At 38.3% G+C, this 25,732-nt stretch overlaps 1 protein-coding gene across 2 annotated transcripts in view; it reads right to left on the bottom strand.

Annotated features, from left to right (window-relative positions):
* Nucleotides 1-25,328, bottom strand: part of DSG3 (desmoglein 3) — a 28,552-nt gene extending 3,224 nt beyond the window's left edge. Inside the window, exons 1-15 of one of the 2 annotated variants that reach the window (XM_022586898.3) lie at nucleotides 25,130-25,328; nucleotides 19,620-19,655; nucleotides 18,970-19,098; nucleotides 17,158-17,313; nucleotides 16,425-16,569; nucleotides 14,979-15,145; nucleotides 13,990-14,118; nucleotides 13,518-13,703; nucleotides 10,784-11,055; nucleotides 9,463-9,602; nucleotides 8,165-8,389; nucleotides 6,033-6,290; nucleotides 2,304-2,443; nucleotides 1,937-2,000; nucleotides 303-550 (exon numbers count right to left, since the gene is read on the bottom strand). In XM_022586898.3, the coding sequence (XP_022442606.3) occupies nucleotides 303-550; nucleotides 1,937-2,000; nucleotides 2,304-2,443; nucleotides 6,033-6,290; nucleotides 8,165-8,389; nucleotides 9,463-9,602; nucleotides 10,784-11,055; nucleotides 13,518-13,703; nucleotides 13,990-14,118; nucleotides 14,979-15,145; nucleotides 16,425-16,569; nucleotides 17,158-17,313; nucleotides 18,970-19,098; nucleotides 19,620-19,655; nucleotides 25,130-25,177 (2,343 nt within the window). In that variant the 5' untranslated portion in view covers nucleotides 25,178-25,328. Of the gene's footprint in view, nucleotides 1-302; nucleotides 551-1,936; nucleotides 2,001-2,303; nucleotides 2,444-6,032; nucleotides 6,291-8,164; nucleotides 8,390-9,462; nucleotides 9,603-10,783; nucleotides 11,056-13,517; nucleotides 13,704-13,989; nucleotides 14,119-14,978; nucleotides 15,146-16,424; nucleotides 16,570-17,157; nucleotides 17,314-18,969; nucleotides 19,099-19,619; nucleotides 19,656-25,129 lie in introns of those variants that run through there. The other variant, XM_089895045.1, reaches the window with a different exon arrangement.
* Nucleotides 25,329-25,732: the final 404 nt, after the last annotated feature.

Here is a 25,732-nt window from a genome sequence, read left to right as displayed (position 1 = left end):
TAAAGAGGATGCTGCTGATCTGAAATGCAAAAGGTTTTGCTTTCTGTTGTTATTCCAGTTGGAGGAATGAGGTGCCATATTCTCTCATCTTATGTCTACCGGCCCCTCCTCCCTTTTGACCAGAAGCCGGATTTTGGCAGCCATCTTAGGTTATCTGTATTATTTTACAAGGAGCCTCTACTTTTTTTGCTTGTATTTCACCAAGCTGCAAACAAACGAACTGTAAAACTGAAGTAGAGTCAAGTAGAAAGATCTCTAATGTAAACAAGATAACAAAGCCACAAAGTTTTCCACCAAATTACCTGAGAAAAGTAGGAGTCTAGGAAGTTCATGTTTATTGCCCCTTCACCATAGTCCATGTTGGTTCCTTCCATGGAATGCCTTGTTCTCATTGTTCCGGACTGTCCTGCGGAACAGTTGCTAAGTCCAGCGGCTGCTCCGAATTCTGCAGCGGCTCCAGATCCTGCAGCTGCTCCAAGCCTGGTGGTCACTTCCATTCCCGAAGCTCCTTCCATCACCGTCCCTCCAGTGTATGTATTTGTAAAAACTTCTAAAAACAGGAGAAAATTCGATAACATCTCATGCTGTGATTTGTTTTGTTTTGTTTTGTTTTCCTGGTCTTTGATATCCGTGAGCAGTTGCCAAGTAAAGCAAGTATGTGGGAGAAAATACAATTTTATGACTCGAGGTGATAAGAACATCCCGCAGTCTGTTATGTGAGAGTAACAGAGGAGGTGAGGACGTAACAGAGGATATTAGCAGATGAAATAGCTCTGAAAACATGTTAATTGAAAAAATATACAAAGGAAATAGATTTTCAGTGACAACGGCCAGAAATGGAAAAGTAAAAACAGAATATTCAGCACACAGCAATGGAAAGCTTCTAATGTAATGCTTGTTTGTTTTCAGGAAAAAAGAAATTATAATTAAGCTGTCATATTGGCTCAATATGGAAACCAAAGAGGAAACATACATAATGTAATCATGCAAATTAGCAGATGCTAATTTGGTGTCTTGGTGCTTAATGAAAATTTAATAAGCTGTGACTATTTTGCCTGTTACTTTTACATTGCATTTTCATGGAAAGCTATTTTTTCTAGAGAATTCTGAATATAGTTTTTGCTATGTAATTATAATGGGAGAAGCAGGTAAGGATTAAGGATTAAGGTAGCTGATAAAGACAGTTACCTTTTTGGGGGAGATCTTATGCGGACTTTTCAGGCTGGACATTTAAAAACAATCTATTGCTAAGCATGGAATTAAGAAAAAATTGAATATTAGGCATTAGGTCTTATGGTTCTAGTTTACACCTTAGTTGTAGCGTTGAGATAAGATGAATAAAATAGTCATTTGGTAAACCAAAGAAATAAATAATTTCACCTATATGACAAATAAGCGATCCTTGTCCCATTATGATTAAATATAAGAATTGGTAATTGAACTCAAATCAGGATCCTGTTAGCTCTGGGGAAGGAAGAAGGGCAACAAGACCTAGGATGTGCACACATGAGGCTTTAACTGCAAATATTACTAATGTTGATAGGTAAAGTTGGGTGGTGAGTGCATAGTGTTTGTTATATTTTCCTTTACTTTTCTATATGTGTGAAATCTTTGCTTATTAAAAAATTAATAATTGACCCCCTGAGAGTTCTACTTCAGTTTATTAAAGTTTGGAAAAGTATAGCAAATCTTCAGCTAGTAAAAAATGGTGACATCAGTGGACAAATGAACTTATTGAAGCCAGAGCTAGGTCACAGAATTGACTGATATACTAACAGTAAACCATTTCATTGAAACCCTATTTCAGGGGTAACATCTCTCAGTATGTGCACAAATATGCAAATTATTAAGAAAAGAATTTAGAACATTTCTTATCTTTCAATATTCCTTATTTAACCCATTATTGCTTTCAAAAATAAATTTTATGTTCACTTACCAGAATTTTCCATGAAATCAACTCCATTGGCAGTTATAGGTGGCACATAGATATTTGCGATTTCCTACAAACCACATGCAAAAAATAAATACATTTAAAAATTACCCAGATTTCACCAATATAAGTAAGATATGCAAATGGAGACATTACAAGAATTCCAAATTCTTCCAGGAGTAACCATTTTTATGATTTGACATCTGAAGAGCTAAGATCCTAAAAGGCTCCATTCATTTTAGTACTGACTCTCATGGGTCCTTGAGGGTCAGGAGTATCATTTTTATACCCCATTACCTCTTTATCTATATGAATATAAATCGAATTTTGTTCTGTATGATTGAAATAAATGTTTTACAAAGTGTATCCTCACTTTGTCTTCAGGTTGGGCTCCTTCGATTCCCCACGGACGAATTGTTCCTTCTGAAGCATCAGGCACTGGCATGAATCCACCCGTCACTCCCCCGATAGGACCGGTCCCAAAGTAACAGGTCAGCAGCAGAAGGGGGGCCACTAGTATATAGGAAAACAAAATATCAGAACATTTGAATCACTTGGAAACAATTTGACATGGCAATTGCCAGAAACATTACAAAGAAAATACAATATTTTTTAACGCTTATGGATAATCTAATAGAAAGCAAAATTCGTTTCTACAAAATAAAATTTAGTAAATTAAGCATACTAAAATTTCACATGATTATGAAACTGAAGGAGACAGATCAGATTATTCTTGAGACACGTATATTGTTTTCTTAAAATAGGCACTGTTCGTTGAATGATAAAGGTGGCCATTCAGTTCCTCAATCATTTTCCGTAATATATATTTTTTTATTATTGCATTTATTTGTACATGTTGAGGCTATGTATATGGTGTCAAGTGAATACACACCTGAAGAGTCAAGATTTTAGGTGGGCATTATAGTGATGTGGTAATCTGGTCTCCAGTGATCTCTTAGAGAATAGCCATTAACTTGCAAACTCCCTCAGCAACTAGAGTGATGATCTAATATCATTGCACTCTTAATTGTGACTTAGGAATTCGTAGCTTGGAGGGGCCTTCCTGCCTGGGTAATTACCATTCTTTCTGTGTGTATCAGTCACATCTTAGCAATAAAGATTAACATCATTCTCAGGCTAATGGGCCAAGAGAGAAAGGAGGCACTTCTCAGTCTAGGTAGTCAGTGACCCCACCTCCACCTTTGGCCTGCTGAGGCCACCTGAATCCTAATGTTTGAATTCTGTTCACTTACTGGCAGCTTAGTGAGAGATTTAAGAGTATATAGCCTCTGGAGTCAGACTTCTAGGGTTTGAGTTTTGGTTCACCATTCACCAGCTGGACAAATTATGTCATCTTTTCTTGCCTCCATTAACTGATCCAAAGAATGGGAGAATATATAGTATCTACCTCATAGATTGTTGTGAGGATTAAATGAGTTAATATAGATAAAAGATGGTACTGAGTGCCATGAGGACTTGCCAGTATTGTTTGGATGAGCTACATCAGCTGTAAAATTAGGTCAGTTTTATATATTTTATACATACATAAATGAAAAAAATTAGGCCAAGTATATAAAATAAAATAAGTTGGACATAATACATTTTCTCAAAATTTAACATAATGTTCATATAAGTGATACTTCGGAAGGTTTTCTTTGCTTATTGCCATTCTTAATTCTATGACTTTGTTAAATGTGTGGGAAGGGTCGAATATTATAAATGGACAAATTAGTTTTGAAAAGTAATGAATATATATCTGTATGGTCAGTATTTTTAGGTGGCCATAGTAGTCTTTTAGAAATCTTGTTTATCATTGTGTGTGCAATATGTATTAGGTTTTTACATATGCATCCAGAGAAAGTTCTGTCCTGCACAAAATTCAAGATACGACATTTTGCAAATGGTGATATTTCACGTGAAGCAAATGTGATTGTTGGAATAACGGAGTATATGACCTCTGACTGTCATCCTGAGCCACAATCCCAAATGTACAGTAGCCTAGAGGATATATGCATACCTCAAAATTCAACATTTCAAAATCAGACTTATCATTGCCACCCTACTTATCTGTGCTTCCTCTGATATTTTCAATTTCAGTTAATGGTTTCAGTAGCAGCCAAATTCAGTGGTGCCTATGGACTTCTGTTCCACTCTTCCTATCTATTTGTCTCCAGATCCTCTCCATGTACCCGCATTGTGCCTTGCACATCAATCCTTTCCTTTCCAGTCTTATGCCATGGCTCAAAACCTGGCCTCCATCATCCCTTGTGAACTATTACAATAATCTCCTAACTGTTCTTTCCTTTTTAATTTACAGTACACACTGTGCCAATGTTATCTTTCTAAAATGCAAATATGATCGTGTTAGTCTTTTATTCAAATACTCTCAGCAACCTTCCTTTCCATGTGTGTGTAAGCTCTTTCAAACTAGTCCCAAAGCGTTCTCCAGTTTCATCTCCTTCACTCTCGACAATTTCCCCTTGCTTTAACCTCCCAAGGCTGTGTGCTTCCTAAAACCTGCCAAGCATTTTCTGGCTTTGGCTCACGCTGTTACCCTTTGGAAACACCTTTCCCTCTTTTTGTACTTGCTATAGCTACTCATTTTCCAAGGCTCAAATGGATGATTCCCCTGAGTCTGTGAAACCTCTGCAATATTCCTTAGTGTTCACTTTTATTTTATATTATATTATTATATATATTACAGCTTTATCATGGTATATGTTTTCCATAGAGTTAGACATGAATAAATCTACTACTACATGAAAACCAGAATCAAGTTCCCTTTCTTGGGAACTTGATTGATCTTGATTGAACTTGATTGATTGAACTTGATTGATCTATATAAAGACTCATATATAGGTACTTGAAAAATTTTTGGTTTTGAAATTGACTAATCATGACATTGGAAAACTGAAACTCTGAGTGTCAGTTTCAGCTATTAAATGAAATGATGCATGATAACTTTAGAATAGTAAACACTTAAGGGGAAAGAGGAAGGAGAATATATGGCATGTGTAGGAGGCCACTAAATGTATGGATAGCAATTTATTTCTTTTTTTTTAAAGAGATCTGAATAAATATGGCAAATATTAATGTCTGTTAAGTCTGAGTGATGGTTATATGTTATATGATTATATGTGTGCAAATATTAATATCTGTTAAGTCTGAGTTGTGGTTATATTTGTGCTTGTCATGGCAATTTTCTGTTCTTTGTGGTTTAAGAATATCTCATAAATTAAAAAAAATTAAATTAAGAGGTTGAATAATCATTTTAACTCTAAATGTCTATGATTCTATAATAAATTAGGGAAGTGACTGTGAATTTATCAAGGACTTCTTTTATTTACACTATAAGAATTTGCCATGAAGTTCTTTTAAATAGAGACTTGTTACATTCAAAATACTAATTGATTCACACGATTTTAAGTGTAACTTTTTGAAACCTACCTATTAAAAGAATAAATTTTAGTTTTATTGAAAAATAATACATGTATGTAATTTCCCTCAATGTGTTCAATAAACTTAATATATTAAGTATGAGAGCCTTACAGGAGTATATTTTCAGGTAGAAAGCTATTCTGAGGAAATTCTAGATTAAGCAATAACTTCTCAGAGTCTGTGATATATTTATGTGCATCGTAAAGCTCAAGGCTTATGATATCTTATATATTTTCCCTAAATTTATTTGGTCAGGGTTCTATTTTATTTTAGGATTTCATGAGATTTGTATACAAAAAAGACATTTTAGAAAGTGCCACACTCATGGATAAAGTCATTATTTTGACCATGAACATCATGGCCAGTGTGTAGACTATTCATGCTTCATTTTTTTCCTTCTTGAGTCTCTCGTGTTGTTTTCTATATGTCTAACATATACGACTTGCTTCTCTGTATTATAAATACAGATTGTTGGCAGGTGACGTGTTAGCTTTAAACATTTCTGATTTTTCCTGAAAATGCCATTTCCGATTCTTCCTGAAAATACCATTTCCCCTCAGCTTTGCCTCTAAAACAACTGCGGAGATGCATTGTCCATGCAGCGGGAAGGCCTCTGCATGTGCTGACACCCAGTGCAAGCAGGGTGATGCTGCGGCATACTCACACAGCAGCAGCAGAAGACCGAGGAACAGTAGGCCGATGGCGGCAGGCCCCAGCCTCTCAGGCTTCTCTCCAGTAGTGGGCCCAGGGGCTGTGGTCGCGCCCGGAGTTCTACAGATGTTATTGCCATCACACAGACAGACATCCAGAGTCAAGTTCTCCGGGGTCTTACACCATATGCCCTCGTTGTCCTTGACGACCAGGGAGATTCTGTACACCCCGGGAGGTACCGGCTCCGTGCTTTTTAGGGTTGCAGAGGTGTCTGAAGGGAAACAACCAAACGAATCAGCAGTAGAACAAAGCGTATCTTGCTCCTTGTTCTGAAAACTATGTTGTTGTTTTTTTTTCTTTTTGGTGAACAGAACCAGAGTTGCCATAGACATCACTGTCACAAATAGTAGGGTGAGGCTTGAGCAGATACGAGGGCTTTCGGAGATCAGTGGGTGTGTGGGGCTGTACTTCCTCCTGTCCTCCTGTCTGCCTCAGATGGGCCCATTATTCTCCCCCGTGAAAACTCAGTCCTATATTTTTCCTGTGGTACGCGGGCCTCTCACTGTTGTGGCCTCTCCCATTGCAGAGCACAGGCTCCGGATGCGCAGGCTCAGCGGCCGTGGCTCACGGGCCCAGCCGCTCTGCAGCATGTGGGATCCTCCCGGACCAGGGCACGAACCCGCGTCCCCTGCATTGGCAGGTGGACTCTCAAACACTGCGCCACCAGGGAAGCCCCTCAGTCCTATCTTGATTTTCCCCCCAAAGAGGAGGGGAGATGGGCATCATTTAAATCCCAGACCTCCTTCTTCTGGGACTTAACCACTCTTCTGTACGTCTGTGCCAACCCCTGGACCCCTGGTGTAGACCTCTGAATGTAGCCCTTCCGCCTCACTCCATGCTTTGGTGCCTGACTTATCAAGACTGAGTTTCTGCTTTGGCTGCTGCTACTTCAGCTGCTCCTGTCAGTACTCGTCCCATGAGCCTAATGCCAGTTGTATGGGATTCCCTGTGGTGAAGGCCTGTTGCTTCTCTGACTCATGAGCAATGATCATTCTCCATTCTTCATTGCTATGCTATCCCTTCCTAAGTGGGCTCCAGCAGCAGCTCTCATAAGCTGTAGGGTTGTATCCCTTGAATCATTCTTGACCCCATCATGCCCCTTGACGTTGTGCCCGATCCACCTAGTCCAACCACTGCTACCTTGCCTACCCTCACCCACACAGGTGTGTCTAGTGCCAGGTCCTGTCTCTCTATGATGTTTCTTTTGTAGCCTTTTCACTGGACATGTGTCTGGTAAACCCATTCGGCTACATGCACAGTTTGGAGCTAGATCCCTACACCAGGATCAGCAAGACCCCAGGAAAGAAGGCCACGGAGGACAAGATGCCTTTGGTGACTCTAGCAATGGCAGATCCCTATGACTAGGGTACCACAGAGTAAGCACATTCATGAAAGGAAGCAAGATTAGTTCAGAAAAGAGCTAGAGATAAGTGAGTTCATTTACAGAGGATTTGAAGTGGCCTGCTGGTCATTATAAAATCCTAAAAGGGAGAAGATTCTTATTGTCTAATGGCTTTTTCTGTGAGACTCCTGGAAAACAGAGGAAATGTGAAATTAGCATGATAAAGGTTAAGAGAAAAGGAAGGATGGATTAGCTCTTGCCCATTGGCTAATAGGTTTACAAATTTCAGTCCACCATGCTCTCAAGATTCCTGACTAGTGACCCACTAGTGACAGCCTTGAGCAGGCTGACCCCTCCAGCGCTTCATGTCTGTTGACAGCCTGCAGACGTGAAGGCTGTATTTAGAAGCCTAAACAGCTCTGCAGTAAAATAGGTGCCTGACTCTAATCTTTTTATTTTTTTGGGGGTGCCGTGGAGGTACAGATAAAAATATAAAGATATCCAAAAATTGGAGTCCACATGAAAAGCAGAAAATATTAAATAGTACTAATATTATATCATCCCTTTTCTTTCCTGAAGAGAGAAGAAATTCATGAGGCTAGGACCTCATCTTCATTACAAAGAATTTAAAAAACTACTCTTGGAAAGGAACTGCTCCCAAATGAACTCTCTCTTAACCTTCTGGAAATATAAAGAAGCAGCAACTTTCATTTGTGGAAGCAGCTTTACAAGTAAGTACTCACCATCAAGTTTTGTGATCTTCCACTCTGGCACTTTTATAGTTTGCTTGTCCTGTGAAAATGTGTAGGAGCCAGTATATCCATCGTTGTCCAGTAATATAGCTTTGACAACCACGGAGGGTGATGAACTACAGGTTGTTTTCTTTTTCAGGACAATTGTTGGACAGTTTTCATTAAAACCAGGTAGTTGGACATATATGGTGCCTGTAGCAGTTTCACCTGTGTTTTCTATAAGAGTGACATTTTAGAGTTAGAGAAATGTACACAAGTTGTACAAAAAATAACTAAATAAATAAACCTTTAAAATTTCTCTCACATGCAGCCAGATTAGTGTATCTACTCATGAGAAATTGTATTCGTTATTCCCACAGGTAAAAAGATGTCACCCAATTTCCACACCTTGTTGAGAGCAAATTTAAATTTATCAACTTGGCAGATGTCTTGATTAGAAGCATGGCTATTAATTTAATATGCTTGGAACCAAGACCTATAAGGTGATAAATTAACTGATTACAAATGAAATCAACATAAAAATAATAGTTTTCTTAAATGTATCCTACTGCACGAGCCCATACTGTGTGAAAGATTTTTGCTTCTAAAGCTTGAGCCAAAGTATTTGGAATAAACTATGATTTATTTTTATTACCCAAAATATAAAGTTTATTGAAGAAAAATTTTTTAATGTTGACAATCAAAAACAATAAAATAAAAATCTCTCAGTGGTGGGATTATGAATTATTTCTGTTGTTTCCCTTAGTGCTTTTTTCTGTTTTCCCAGATAACATGATTTTGGGTGTTTATTCTTTTGTTTTATTTTTATGTTTGCTGATCGCCTTGAGCATAAATTAATTTTACACTTAGGGAAACACACATAGTCAGTAAATATTATTTTAAAAACATTTCAAAAGATTTTTATTGTTCAATTATATAAGTGCTTGAGGTCTCTATAAGTAACTCACTCTGTGTGTAAGTAACTCACAAAGGCACCTCACATTGGAGCTGAGCTTCCCTGATAAGCTTTCTGTCTCAATCTTTATCCACCTTCTCAAACCCAGAAATTCCTGCCCCAACAGCCAACAATAGGACCAACAAAGAATTCACTGGTCCAACAAACTCCAGTGAGAAGCTGGGATGCTCAGTCTTCTCCTGGATTTAGCCACCTCAGACTTGAGACCCAGGGCCCCTAAGATAATTAACTTCATCTAATGATAAAGGTAATGTGTTAATAATCACAATCATCTACTCATCAAGAAATGCCAGTTGGTATAACATTTCTCTAAAAATAAAATATTTTTTCTTACCATCTGTGGCCAGAACCTCAGCTGTGATTGTGTTGTTAACTATGACAGCAACATCCCGAACAGTATTTTTGACAAATTTGATTTGAGCAGTGTTTGAATCAATAGTTAGCAAATCACCATAATTACCTCTCAAGATGTATCTGTTTTGTAATAGAAAACAACAATAAGTTTTTTTTCCAAACATGGAATGTTACCTATTTAATGAAAATGACTCATTAATATTTATTTATACTTAGTATAAGACTATGAAATATACTTTTATAAAAGCAGCAGGAGCTTAACATATTAGCACAGACAAGCAGTATTTCATAATCCTTAAGTATATGTTAGCCTGGTTTTTGAATTTTCTGCTCTGCTCAGTAAAATAACTGTGTCCTCGTTCTTTTTTTTAATGAAGATTATTATTATTGTTTTATTTTAAAATTTCTTTTTGGCTGCATTGTGCCTTTGTTGCTGCATGGGCTTTCTCTAGTTGGGGCGAGCGGGGGCTACTCTTCGTTGCGGTGCGCAGGCTTCTCATTGCGGTGGCTTCTCTTGTGGAGCACAGGCTCTAGGTGCGTGGGCTTCAGTAGTTGCAGCACGTGGGCTCAGTAATTGTGGCACATGGGCCCTAGGGCATGCAGAATACAATAGTTGTGGCACATGGGCTTTGTTGCTCCGTGGCATGTGGGATCTTCCCGGACCAGGGATCGAACCCATGTCCCCTGCATTGGCAGGTGGATTCTTAACCACTGCACCACCACGGAAGTCCCTGTGTCCTTGTTCTTTATACTGCAGCAGCTACTTTGCATGGTACTCTACTATTTTAGGCATATGTGTCTTGTATGTGCTGTTCTATCTGACTGCATCACGGTCTTCTGGTGAAATTCAACTCTTTTTTAAGGCTCAACTGAAAGTCTCCATGAAACTTTTTCCTGATCTCTCTAGACAGGCTAAGTCATTCTTTTCTTAGTTTCCACTTTAACTTATGCTTATGCTACCTTTGCTCATAGCATGCCTCTTCTTGAGTTATATGGTTCCTTGAGTTGGCTGCTTTGTATCTCTTTGTATCCTTGGCACAGAATAGTTTAGATGTTATATTGTAATAGTTTATAAATTAAAACTAGTCAAGGTAAACAACAAGGTCCTACTGTATAGCACAGGGAATTATGTTCAATATCCTGTGATAAACCATAATGGAAAAGAATATGAAAAAGATTATATATGTATAACTGAGTTGCTTTGCTGTACAGCAGAAATTAACACAACATTGTAAATCAACTAAACTTCAATATAATAAAAAAAATTCAAGGAATACTAAAATATTAAAATAAAATCTCACTTGACAAATAAGGCAGCTTTGCCAGTGTCTTCATCAATGGCTTGATATGATCCCACGATATAATTGATCAGGCTTTCACCGCTTATGCCTTTTTGGACAGTAAATGTCTTGGAAGGAGGACGGAATACAATTCCTTCCCTCATATTTATTACTTGGATTATGAGTGAGGTTGACTGGACTGTATATTTAGAGAGAATTGATTTGTGAAATTCAGCTTTGTTTCTGACGGCGATACCAAGTTGCAAACTTTGTAGTTTTTCATAATCTAGAGACTAGAGTAAAAATAAAATTAAAAGGAAAGAGGCGTTACAAAAATATGATCTGGAAAGAGGACAAGAGAGTTCTATGTTACGTGCTATGAATGAATCCTTTATTTCTATACAGCAAAACGGTTTCACAGATCTTCACAATGCTGTGATGAGAATCCTTTAGAATTTGTAACTCATGAAACCTCAGTTTGGTAATGGATACTTACAAAGCAGAGTACTTCTTTTTAGACTAACAAAACATCTTTATAGTTTCTTCAGGCTGTGTGGTACAGTGGAAAGAATCACAAATTTTCTATGGTAACATGGTTTGAACCCTGCTTCTGCTACTTAATGTGACTATGGGCACAATTTTTACTATCTCTGATCCTCAACTTTTTGCTTCTGGTAAAAAACCCTTACCTCATCAGATTGTTGTAAGGACTGAACTAATTAAGGCCCATAATACATTCCTGTAAATGGCAGCTACGTCCATTCACAGAATAGTTATTGGATTCCTGTGCAATAATATCCTTTCTGGCTTTAAAAATTCCCTGTTGGCAAAGATAAAGTATCCTAATAAACTTGGTTGGCAAACAGGCCTCTGCAAAACGATGAGTGGGTGGCCCACCGACTCTTCATAGAACCATTTTCAGATAGTCCTGTGTGTTACCTATTTGTTTGACTCTGTTATTGAGTGGCCCAAATCAAGGCCTGAGGTATCCCAGGATAGCTTTTTCCATTCACTAGTAAATTTTTTAAGGGTGATGGGATAAGGAAATGTTCATTTCGGTTACATTTGTGTATAACTGAAAATAATTATGGTATGAGAACCAGATTTGAGTTTTAACTTTGCAATGACTGGTTTTGTGGGCTCAAGTGTTTCCTAGTGGAGAAGAAGAGAACGATGCTTAAATAGGTAATTATAATATAAGGGGTAATTGACAAAAGAGATTACAGAGTCTATGTGTGAAAGCGAGTGAAGACTTGTACTTGAGAAAGTCAGGAAAGGCTTCCGAGAGGTTTTCATGTGAGCAGAGTGATACAGGTTGAAGAGGAGTTATTCAGGCAGAGTGAAAGCACTTGCAAATACCAGTTACAGAAGGTGATAGGGAGATGACTGCTGAGAGGCCTTGGATGCTATTCTGAGGGGGCTGAAGGTCATCTCAAAGGCCAGCAGGAGGTCATCACCCTGGCTGCATATTAAGAGTCCCCTGAGGAGCCTTTAAGAACCGCTTGCTGCCTGGCCTTCCCTGCAGACCAACTGAACCAGTAGTTCCTAACTTGCCGCAGGCTGGGAGAAGCTGCAGGTCATTCACATGGACAATCTTGATTGAGGGCCATTTTCACAGCCAATGGAGAACAAGTAAAGTTTTTAAAGAGGAGAGGAGCTGGTCCAAATTGGCTTTAAGAAAAATGTGGTCGAAGGAGAATGAAGGGAAGTATACACAAGAGGTAGCTACGTCAATCAGGAAGGGAGGGGGCAAGGCTGAGAAAAACACAGGCTGTGAGAAGGAAGACCAGGGCTAGACTTTAAGGGCGGTTTCTAGGGCAGAATTTGATGTCTGGCTCTAGGTGGTGAGAAAATGCCACGACTGAAGGACAAGGCCCAGGTTTCTAGTTTGGGAGACTGGATGACACCAACACAGAAGACTGGGAATATCTCATTCCTAGGCATTGTTGGGAGTTTATAACAAAACCCTTGCAACTGAGGATGGCTGTAACCCACTCTGAAAAGCAGAGTAATAGCAACCACTTATGTGGCTTCCAACAATCTAGAATTCCAGGGATCTCCCTGTTAAGGCATATTATGGATCTGTCATTCTACTGGAGTCACAGAATTAAAGAGAGAAGCTCCCATATAGTCCAATGTTCTATGGCAAGGAATGTCCTGAAATAGTGGTAATATTTTTCTAGTCTATACAATATCCAGGCATAAATAGCCTTATGTTATTTCAGATGAAGGGTCTATTGTAGCCAAGCCTGTTAAATGGAAGTGTTACTCAATTATTTATTTTTTATTTTTCAGATTTAGTTTTTACATTTCCATGTTCTAGAAAAAGTCACATTTTTTTTCCCTCTGAGGACCGTAGCTAATCCATTTAATGTAAGGTGACAAATTCACAAGCAGCTATTCCATGTATTCTTGTCTGTTCCCGAGTTTAAGTCAGGAAGTGTGTTTTACTTTCTTGCGCATAAAACAGGCACACCGATAAATATATGTATATTAGTGTGTTTGTGTTTCTATAGAAAGTGTGATAGCTTGGAAGGAAACAAATCAACATGTTAAGAGAATTTCCTTAGGTAATGGGGCTATGTGTGTCTTCAAAATTCTATCTACTTTTATGTGTTTTTTACGTTTTCTATAAAGAAGTGGTATTATTATTCATAAGTGAATAAAGTTTATTTATGACAGTTTTGGTTAAAATATAGTAATAGTTTTGGTTAATACAGAATATTTTTCCCACTGAAGGGAAATCAGACCTTACCTTAACAACCTTCAAGATGCCTTCATTAGTTGTGGAATCAGTTTGTATTTCAAACCAGTTCCCATCATTTCCAGAGGTAAAGAAATACTCTGCAAACCAATTATCTGTGAACTCTTCATCCAAATCTATTACTTGAAATCGAAGCAAGTCAGAACTTAAAGTGTTTTCCTTGATACTTGCTGAATACTAAAAAAATAAAAAATATTTTTAAAAAAAGCAAAATTTAAGACTCACTGGCAGGTTTTATCTAAATGAATTATATTCATTCTGAATGGCATGAGTCATTAATTCTCTAATTATGTATTGCCTCCTTGCTGGTTACTGAATTCTTATATTTTACAATAGCTTATTTTAAAAGAAAAGTGCAGAGAGCTTAAATAAAAGCCAGCAAGCAGGCGAATCCTGTATTAGGATGGCAAGGTATACCATAAAAAAAAATACATAATTATTTTTCAAGGAATGAAAGGCACACCTGCGATTCTGTGAAGCTTGGGATATTATCGTTGACATCTTTCACTTTAATGCTACATTCACATTGTGCTACAAGTCCTTCTCCATCTCTGTCTGTACCAGTCACAACCAGATGATACTTGCTAACTTGCTAAATTTGGAGAAAAAATAAAGAAAAATTATTAATCTCTAGTGCCAGAGATATGAATGACAACTACTTGCTTCCTATGGGAAGGAGGTGAAAATATTCAAGTTCGTGGTTCATTCTCTAGAAGGACCACACGCACTTCATTGCCCATCATAGAGGAGGTATGTGGGGCTCTGGGTGGTTAGGTGGAAGTCTTTTTGAGGCTAGTACAGGTTTTCTCTGAGCTTCTTAGGGCAGGATAGTACACTTAGAGCAAAAAGGGATAATGAGGATGGTGGGATGTTTATCGGAGGGAAACTCACTTACAGAGCTTCCCTGCTGGTCTGTTTGGAAAATCACTTGTATAAAAGTTATACAGAGTCTGATGGGGTAGCGTGCATTGATGGAGATGTGGTGGTAGGACAATGGAGCAGAGAGAGGAACGGGATTCTTTAGTATTCCGGAAGTAGGAGTAAATTTGAAAGAAGTCAGGAGAAAAAGCATGACACCAGAGAAGGCTTTACTCCAGATAGAAATTTCTCCCTCCATCTAAGAAATTTCCTTCTCCTCCATCATATGAGGGATTAACCCCGGTTCATTCTCTGTCGTGCATGCAATGCCTTCCCTTACTCCCCCGCTTTAACTCCCACAGGTATGCTGATACTTGTTTCCTTAGGTACAGTTGATTGCGCAGGTCTCAAGTACACATCCCACCCCAGCAGAATCACACTAGGATGCAAGGAGTTTCCCTAGATTGGGCCACGTGAGTCCTGGGAACCTCTATTCCTTCCTCCTTTCATTCTCAGGTAGAAAGGAGTCACCTCTCTTAGCATTCTTACAACAGAATCCTGAGTTATTGAACGCTCCCCAGTGCCTTGCTTTACCTCTCGATCAAGTGAACTGGTCAAAGTGTGGACTTCCCCGGTGTGTCTGCTTATGAGGAACATGGGTGTGCCTGCAGGTTCCTGAGAGATAATTTTGAAGGCAATTATAGAGTTCAAGTTGTTTGGTTCATCTGCATCTGTGGCATTTAGGATCATCACCAGTGAGTCTAGGAATACAGAAGAAGTTTATTAAAGAATATGTAAAGATTGACATTATGTTCACATGAAATGTTCAGCACAATTTCAAACTGATCTTTGTCTTTTAAGATCTTAAAACTAGAGGGCTTCCCTGGTGGCACAGTGGTTGGGAATATGCCTGCCAATGAAGGGGACATGGGTTCGAGCCCTGGTCTGGGAAGATCCCACCTGCCGCGGTGCAACGAAGTCCGTGCGCCACAACTACTGAGCCTGCCCCTTAGAGCCCACAAGCCACAACTACTGAAGCCCGCACGCCTAGAACCCGTGCTCCGCAAGAGAGAAGGCACCGCAAGGAGAAGCCCACGCACTGCAAGCTGCTCTCCGCAACTAGAGAAAGCCCGTGTGCAGAAACAAAGACCCAGCACGGCCAAAATTAAATAAATAAATTAATTAAATAAATCTATTTAAAAAAATTTAAAAAAAATCTTAAAACTACCTGTGTGGGGCTTCCCTGGTGGCGCAGTGGTTGAGAATCTGCCTGCCAATGCAGGGGACACGGGTTCGACCCCTGGTCCAGGAAGATCCCACATGCCGCGGAGCAGTTAGGCCCGTGAGCCACAACTACTGAGCCTGCGCGTCTGGAGCCTGTGCTCCGCAACTAGAGAGGCTGCGATAGTGAGAGGCCCGCGCACCGCGATGAAGAGTGGCCCCTGCTTGCTGCAACTAGAGAAAACCCTCGCATAGAAACGAAGACCCAACACAGCCAAAAATAAATTAATTAATTAAAAAAAAAACAAAAAAACTGTGTGCTAAAAAAATATTACATGTCACTTGCAATATCTCTTACTGTCTCTGTCAATCAGGTGAGCTGCACTGCCTTCCGTAAAAATCCTCCACTTCTCACTAAGCCTTGGTTGGTTGGGACTATTTTCTCTTTATTTTTTCCCTTGCTGGTTGGACTTATAATTCTCCCTTCCCCCCCATTATCCAAGCAATGAGTGTATCTCTGTCCCTTATAATCTAAAAAAGCCCAACTGATGCATCCAGGTTGCCTAAAGCCACCTCCTTAGCTTTGTGAGTAGGATAAGCTTTGACTTGATAACAATCACAACTTGGAAATATAGTACACTGGCAGTGGACAAATAGCTCAACCACAAATATTAGAAAGGAAGACTCAGGTTATCTTGACGAATTTTTCTTCAAAACTACTGATGAAACTAAGAGGATAAATTAGCTTGTAAAAATGATGTACTATAGTGATACTTGTATCTGAAAAAAAAAAAATTAAAAATGGTAGTTAAGACTTACTCGAAGCACTATTTTCTTCAATTTCAGCCATGACCATACTTTGTGAGAACACTGGAGCATTGTCATTTATATCTAAAATTTTGACTGTTAGTATAAGTGGTTTCTCTACATCTTGTCCCAGGGCACTGAGAGCACGACAGGTAATCTAGAAAAGGAGGGGAAATGTTAATTAACATTCTACAAACTTTAGTTTGCCTATTATTAAAACTTGTAGAGACAAGGCCTCTCCTGGCATGTACAGTGCTTTTGTGCAAAGAGGAAAAGTATTTCCCCAGAGAGGAGACAAAGCAGGAAAAAGTGCCGACTCTGGGCGTACCAGTTGGGCAAATTGCACCTTCCTGCAGGCTGGTACGTGTCTCCTGGCAGCATGAAGCTCTTGGCAAACAGCGTGCTGGAGTTGAGCGCTCATGCACCCTCCTGGGGTATTCCTTCAGGGGCACAACCATAAGGGGAGGCTCTTTGTTTTATTTTATTTTTTAATTTTTTGGCCATGCTGTGAGGCATGCAAGATCTTAGTTCCCCAACCAGGGATCAAACCTGCGCCCCCTGCAGAGGAAGCGCAGAGTCTTAACCGCTGGACTGCCGGGGAAGTCCAGGGGAGGCTCTTTGTAGAGGGACTAATATTGTTATTTGTTGGTGGATGGATTCATGCACTGATCTCTCTTCTAAATTAACCTCCTAAAGCCACTGTGCACCAGGGGAAGGGTGGCCGATATCGAGGACACAAACTTACGTGGAAGCTTGGGGTTACCTCACGATCAACTATGGCTGTTATGTTAATTCCTCCAGTGTTTTTGTCAACAATGAAGATTCCCAAAGGGGGCTGATCCACTCCTATTCCAGAAATGTGGTAGGTAATATTCTGGGTTGCTTGGAAGTCTGAAGTAATCTGTAGCCCAAAATACCAAAAATGTTAAGGTGATCATCACTCAGGCCTATTCCTTCCCCTCCTCTCCTCCATACTCTCAAGTCAGCTATTCATTTTATTCACACTTTCTTGATACTGTGCTGTTTCCTTTTTTGCCTTGATAGATAGTAGGAGTGTGAAATAAACTCAAATTTTTGCTTCTGTTGACCACTATGGACCAATGTGTCGTTAATCATTCTGGCTTTAGAATATTTGCCCAGATTGTGGTCACCATGGTGATGTTAAAAGGTTGAGAGAAAGTCAAGGACACTTAATATTGACAAGGCTACTTCTGGATGCTCCCTTCCTTCGCAGGTAACATTAGAAAAACAAAAAAGACATTTATTTTAGTTTAAAAAGGAGGAGCTGGAGAAAAAAGGGAAAGGGATTATATAGTAAGTGTTAATATTAGAATGCATTGCTTTTATTATTATTTTTTAAACTTTTTAATAGGGAAAACTTCAAATATATTATAAAGTTAGAAGAGTATAATGAACCTGATATATCTCATCACCCAGCTTCAACAATTCTGAATACATGGCCAATCCAATGTTGACTCTCAACCATCTTTAATTATCTTATTGCTGTGTATTGGTATGGTATGATTTCAAATCCACTTAAAAAAAAAATCTAAGAATACAGTTGTTTTGTTCTAAGAGTGAAGTTGCTTATGTTGAGAAAGCTGTGTCAGGATGTCGTCATGGACATCCGTGGCTGTCAATAAACACTCAGTAGCTCAGCTATTGGGGAGCAATGTTGGGGGCTTATTGATACGAACATGTGGAGCAGCCATTAATTATGGCTGGGGGACATTTAAGCTTTAAATATCAAGAGATTATGAGGACCTCTTGAGAGTGTTCAGTCTGGGCAAGGCAACTCTTTGCTGACCTAAATAGCTCTCTTGAAGACCTTGGGGCATTATTAGCTCCTGCCTGGGCAAGGCAGCTCTTTGCCTGGCAGTGGTGAAAACCACGATCTTGCTTGCCAGTACCACCGCCTCTGTTCCCTAGTAACGTGCTCTAGTGATAAGGGACTTGTGTTTTTGCACTGGACATCAGCTTGTGGTTGACTAAACTGGCTCTCCCAAGAACCAACTCGTAGAAAAGTACAACTCAACTACATTTGTACTCTATTCCTTTAACCTCTCCCTTGCCTGGAACAATAGTGTGATTAATCTACTTGTGGTTAGGAGTACGGTATTTATTGGTTTATTGAGAGACATTATCTTATATGTTATTGGCTTGTGAAATTATTATAACTCCTGCAGTGAACCCGTGTTAAATAAATTACTGATAAAAACCTTATTCTCTGAGCATAATTTGCTGTCCCAAACAAAGCACTTTCCATATAATTTTTCTATTTGTTTGCTAGAATCTGAATCCAAAAAGGTGTATCCATTGAAATTGATTGAAATGTCTCTTAATTATGTTTTATTACTCTAGAAGCTATAGCTCCTTCATCTTTCTCTCTTTTAAATTGTTATTACTATTATTACTGTGTTTTTTGTTTTGTTGAAGATACCAGGTTATTTGTTCTGTGGACTCTTCAGTCTGCATTTTGCTAATTGGAATTGCCATATTATTTTAATTTACATCTAGTACATTTATTCTGAAAATTACTTCTGCTCATGAGACTTACTGTGGCAATTGGATTTCTTTTTGAGTTGTCTTCTTCTTCTCTGCAGGGTCTTGCAAATTTCACCCATTCACGTTTGTATCTCCTTTTGCCTTGTACCGCTGTCTCATATTCTCCATGTTGTCCTTTTGTCTTATGTAAAAAGGGATTCCATTTTATTATGCACATTGTTGGAAATTTTTGCTTTGAGTATTAATTATAGACACCTAGGTTGAGGAGCCTCCTATGTTTCAAGATCTCTCAGACTGTTAAATATCTAATTTTCTCTCCCTCACACTGTCAAGCAAAGAAGAAACATTAAATAACTAGAATAGCTACAGAGCTATATGATTTTTAATATTAGCATTTAATCATATTTTATATTTTCTATATATATTCAACAACGTCTAACTATTCTGTGCATAAAAGACAGGTTTAATGAAAACCTGTTGATTTATTTAAGATAAGAAGAATGCATGAGATAAGTTACAATAATGACACTTATTCTTGCTAGTATTTAAATATTATTAGGTTAGCAATTAGAATTTTAATTATATTTTCACAATTAAATTATTAAATAATTTAAAACATTAAATATTTATTTTTCCTGAGGACAATTTTAATTTTTTAACTAAACTGTTACTTTAATTACAAAAAACTTTTTCATACTTTACCTCTATTCTCAATTCTCCATGAACCAAAAGGACCACCTGTAGACATTTAAATAAAGTCAAATTAAATGTGAATTCTTCAAATAAGTAATTATATAAGATAATAATCCTGGTTTTTACATTCTGCTGTTCATATTGTAGTTTGTTTCTATTTCAAAAGAAGTAGATTTGGAGATGCAGTATTCAAAGGGCAAAATCCTTCCAAAAAAAAGAAAATACTCTTCGTATAAACAAGTTCTTTCAGTTCTTTAATCTGACTACAGCATTTCAATGATACACAGGAGAATCTATTGGACTTTTCAAAATTCTAACAGTTGTTGCAGCAACCAAACATTTCTTACCTGGTTGCTCTATAAACACTTCCTGGAAGCTATGGAAGCTATTGCTTTGGGAAACAATGATGAGCATCATTGTGATAAGCTTCAGAAAGTGCCATAGGAGATTATTAAAAGCCATGACCTACGCTACTGACTTGTACAAAGGCAATGCTGTATTAGTTAGTTGCAATTGCAGGGTAAGGCATTTTCTTAGTCATATAAGAGTGGAGAGAGTGGAAAGGAACTGGTCTAATTTAGAGAATGAAACGTAAAAGATCGGGATATGCTATTCCAACCACTAGTGTTGTTTTCTGTGGGACATGGATTTGCGCATCTCTGCCTTACTAGTTCAATTTAAATTTGAGCTTAATATTCATACTGATCTGAAAAAAACTAAAAATAAAGATAAAATGAAGCCAGGTGGGCCAGGGTCTTCACTTTCTCAAGGGCATACAGGACCTTCATCTGTGTCATTTTCCCCCTGGAATGCATTCTTCTTTCCCTTCACACACTTAAATATTACTCATCCTTTAAGATCATTTCAAGTTCCAACAGTCTCCATGAAACTGTCCTTACTGATGTCTCCTTTTCTCAGTTTGTACAACACATATTCTATAACATGCAGTTTCGCTCGTAATGGTTTACCATGATTCATTATTTCTTATGGCTTTATGTGCATTGTGATATCAAGCTAAGAGAATTGCAAACTTCCCAAATCATTGCTTCTGTATTATTTTTCTTCTTGCAATTCGTACAACACCTGTCCCTCAGCAGATGTTTAACCACTATTTTGTGACTCACGGATTACCTAATCTGAAGAGAATCTGTTAGGGAAAAGATTGTGAAAAATAAATCAGAAGAAAAAAATGACTATTTTTTTGTGCCAGTTGCTATTCATAGAGCTTTATGTTTACTATCTCACTTAGTATGGCAGTCATCTGAAGGAGATTCTATTATTGTAATCCTTATTTCATGGATGAAGAAATGGAGACATGAGAGAATGAGTACTTTGCCCCAACTAACAGCCCCAGGAGAGCCAGGATTTGAACCCCTGCAGCCTGACTCTAAAGCATGCACATCACCACTACACTAGATTCTAACCAAAGTCAATGTAAATAAATAGAAAAAAAGCTAGTCATAGAAAGAAAGTTATATGATAGTTTAGATTTCTTCCTGGCAAAGGCTGCAGTTATTCCTGAAACAATGTAGATTTATTACATTGTTTATTTTGGAAGGTTATAATAAAGAGGCAGGTCCCAGTCTGAACCAAAGGAATAATCATACCAGACATAGAATGCCAGGACCCTTCCATTCTAAAAATTTCAGTAAAATCTTTATTTCAAAGGGTGTTTTTTAAAATTGTCATGAAAAAGAACCATTACTTGTGGTTCTAACAGGTCTCAAAATGATTTTACAGCTTTGCTGCTCTTTATTAAACAACATCATGAGTTACTTGGGAGAAAAGACCAGAGCAATGTAGTCATTGTATTACTTTCTCAGTTCATAAGAACAACTCAGCCACACGTGAGAGGAGGGATGGACCAGGCACAATCTCTTTTACAGGAAAACCAGAGTCACAATAGTGAGAGGCCCGCGTACCGCAAAAAAAAAAAAAAAAAAAAAAAAAAAGAAAAAGATAAGAACCAGAGCTCCACCATACAATTGAGTAGGTTGCTCCTTGCACAGCTCCAGGGGGCACTGTTCACATTGTAGTATATGTGAATGCACTTCCTGGCATTGTGCAGTGTAGAGCCTGGCCAACTGTGCAGTGGCCATGCAAGAAAAATGTGCATATTATACAAATTCAATTATTCATAGTATAATTATGGATAGTAGCCAATTGCCTATGTAATTCTTGTAATGAATTTTCCAAAGCAAGCCCTCACCTTAGGCTATCAGAATGACTCTTTTTTTTTTTTTTTTGCGGTACGCGGGCCTCTCACTGCTGTGGCCTCTCCCGCTGCGGAGCACAGGCTCCGGACGCGCAGGCCCCAGAGGCCATGGCTCACAGGCCTAGCCGCTCCGCGGCATGTGGGATCTTCCCGGACCAGGGCATGAACCCGTGTACCCCGCATCGGCAGACGGACTCTCAACCACTGCGCCACCAGGGAAGCCCCAGAATGACTCTTAACAGGAAAGGAAGAGACAAAGGCTAAGAAGTTTATGAGAAACGTCATGGACATTGAGTGTTCTAAGTGAAAACCGGTTTCGGGTATTAAGTAAGTGGGAGCGGTAATAGGTGGAAGTAATGACATCTTTCCTAAGTTTTGCTCAAGTCAGGCAGGGCTGGCTGGAATTTCTTGGCAAGGTTATTCTGATTTTAGAATCTTAACTTTCGGAAAGGCTCAGGAGGAAATTAATTTTCATATATTTATTAGTACTGGAAATTGGATTGCTTCATCAATCAAGATTCATCTTTATTACTAAAATATTACAAATAATAGGAATTAGAGTCTTACAAAGCACTTTATGTTTTCCAGAGCACTTTCCTGTGCACATTGCTCCTTTATTCTTACTGTGGTCATTCTCATTAGTCAGGGGGATATGATTATTCTTATCTGACAGCTAAGGAAGCAAGGCCTGGAATGAGTCAGTGGTACAGGCATAGAATGGAGTCTGTGACTTAGCTTTCATATGTTACCTCTCTAGGCAACACTTGTATGGTCATAGGTTGGTGGCATTAACTCAAAACCTCCAAACAGGTCTTCCAGCTTTCAGACCCCACCCTTTAATAACAAAAGATTTGCTTTCCCACTCCACAGTGCTTTTAAAAACATTGTCTTTTCCCATCACCGAGCTATTTCGAAACTCTGGGTGGCTCCCCACTTCTAAAAGGGTTTCATTACCCTTCACAGAATGCACTTTTCAGTCTGACCCTCATCTGCCTTTTTAACTTCATGTCCAGATTCTCCAATGCAGACTATCATTCCAGCCAAATCAGTGTGTCCATTGCCTCTAGGCAAGTGCCGTAATTGCGCCTGCCTTTGCATGTGCTGGGCTGATAACCGAAGATATCTCCCTGTGGCCCATCTATACTTATCAAAAAGCAGCTCAAATCTCACCTGGTCCATGGAGCCTGGTTTGCCTACCTCACCTCTGACTGACACTGCCTTCCACTAATAGCATTAAGAGTAGACCAGCACCATCCAGTTGAAATATAATAACCACAAATGTGAGCTGCATATATAATTTTAAATTTTCTATTATTCATATTAAAAAGGTTAAAAAGGTGAAATTAATTTTATTAATATATTTTAAACTAATATGTCCAAAATATTGCCATTTCAATATGTAATCAACATAAAAATTATTAATGATAAATTTTACATTTTTTTTTCATACTGAATCTTCAAAACATGGTGTATGCTTTATACTTAACAGCACATTTCAATACAGATCAACCACATTTCAAGTGGTTGATAGCCACATGTGGCTACTGGTTACCATATTGGAAAGAGCAGGTCCAGACCTCTCAGTTTAACAATTATGTATGAAGTTATATTGTTGTTTAAATAGCTTGTGTGTTTGTGTATGTGTGCCTGTAAAATTTTCCTGAGGGGAGCAAAATGTTCTAACCCCTCATAGCTTCTTCCATGACTAGCATTATAGAGGCACCGTGAGGTGAAGTTATAGTTGAGAGAGACCTCATTCAGTCATTCATTTATCCATTCTTCAAACAATTGTGCATCCACTGTAAGACAGATATTATGGTGGGCATTGGGGATAAAAAGAAGAATAAAACAGCCCTCAGTATAAGGATCTTACAGTCACTCCAGAACCAGAATGGTAACTGAGAGTGGTACATGTCAAAGCAGGGAAAGAAGCTCCTCTAAGCATGTGGCCGTCAAACTCCGTGACAACACTATTCCGACATTCCCTTCCACATATCCCCTAGCTTCCCAGGTTGGTCATTGGCTTGGACAGATGGGTTATGAGGCTACCTGCAGTTCATTTAGTTCAGAAAGGACCATCTGGAAAAGTGGGGAAGTCATTACAATTGTCACATTTCTTTTTACAACGTTCCTGGGTCAATTAAATTCATTAGATTGCCAAAACAATTAGTTATACTGTCATAATAGAAACAGACTCAAACAGAAGGGTGTGATACCAATTTTTCTGCTTCACCATTGCCATGAGAAGGAAGGCTGGGAAACTGGCTCACAGGCAGTCTATTCTAATTTTAAACATATTTAATTTTTAGAATGTTCTTCCTTGAGAACTATCTCCCTATAACTTCTTGAAGTTCAATTATCTCATTTTTTTTAGATGAGGAAATGAGGGAAACTGATGTGTAAGCCAACCCAATTTATTATTGATAAAACGAGGAATCAGTATTAGGAATTTAAAAAATATTCATTATGGTATATTTCACTATTTTGATATCTTTGTGTAACTGATAATATTGTGACAAGTTTTCTTCTTTACTAAAACAACACATTTAAGGAAAAAACTAGTCTGTAACATCCAGGCTAGTGCTTTGCTCTCCAGATTCCACTTCTCTTTTATGTAATATTATATAAAACTTTCCCAATCCACAAAAGTATTACTCTTCTGAAAAACTGGCTTATAAAATATTCTGTCTTCTTTTGTACCCAAAGGTTGGATGTCTTTTGCACGTAAAGGCTAAACGTAAAACGCTGTTTTCTTAATAACCCTCCCAACTTCTCTAGAGTCAAACATTGCTTTGATTCTAATTCCATGGTCTTTGACTACTTAAAAACATGTCAGGTATCAAGACCAGGCATGTACAATTCTTAGCCATATGCTTAAGAGATATAAAACCTTGGAAAATAGAGCTTGTTCTCCTTTATGTGTTTTAGTTTGTGTATTAGAATAAAAGCATGAATAAAAAGATGAATAAAAGCATTACTTTGAAGAAAGTGAAGGTGTTGTGGAAAATAGACTTGAGACCAGGATTATTTAATTCTTTAGTTAATTATTTACCTAAAGAAATGCTAAATGGCAACTTTCAAATTCATTTCTATCATCTGCCTTATTTTCTTATGTGAAAACACAACATTAAAAAAAGCAACAAAAGGGGGAAATTGGTAATCTTTACAGTTTCATTTTAAAATGTTTATTTCCGCTGAACTCTTTTTAGAATTTATAATAGGGATTCAGCAGTCAAATATAGCATTCTCTAACAAGGAAGGAAACAGGGAAAGTTTGCAATTATTAGAAAAAAATAGGACTTACCATTAAAATGGCCAGAGCCCCTGTGGTTCTGAAAAGGAGCCAAGCCATTGTCTCTGATTTCCTTGGTGAACAAATCCAAGGGAGCTGCTGCTTTAGTCCTTCCAACCGCCTGCATGCGATGTCTCAGGAAAGCCCTCTCAGCGTCTCTGCTGTCTTCAGGACAGCAAGAGTCTTCAGGAGTCTGCAGATAGCCTGTTATGCAGGTCCTCCCCACCCTAAACCAGAAACGCTTGCATCACTTTTGCTCCCAGGTAAAAACTTAGACACACCTCAATTCCTGAAGCAATGAAATCCTCTGTTGGAAGCTGAAAGAAAAGTTCACAGGCTAAAAACCAGTTTTAATAGGAAGGTACCAGATGATAAACTAATCGTGGTGTGGAAGTGAAAAAGTTAACCTTGACTACACTGAAAAAGGATCTAGTTGGCTGCTTCTCATGGTGCCAATTAAAACTGAAAAAATAAAACAAAGCCTACAAAATTCCCCCAAATCTAACTTGTGGAAGAGCATTTATTTTTAGCCTGAGTGTATGTGAGTAGATTTAAAGTTAAACAAAATATATTTTAGGTGTTAAGCAATAATATGGCTTTCAATTTTCTTGAAAG

The sequence above is a fragment of the Delphinapterus leucas genome, chromosome 14, assembly GCF_059928025.1.
Source record: "Delphinapterus leucas isolate spDelLeu-1000000601 "Yukka" chromosome 14, BTC_Dleu_Yukka2, whole genome shotgun sequence".
NCBI classification, from domain to species: domain Eukaryota; kingdom Metazoa; phylum Chordata; class Mammalia; order Artiodactyla; family Monodontidae; genus Delphinapterus; species Delphinapterus leucas.
Note: the sequence above shows the minus strand (reverse complement) of the source record. Positions and strands in the feature narration are given on the sequence as shown.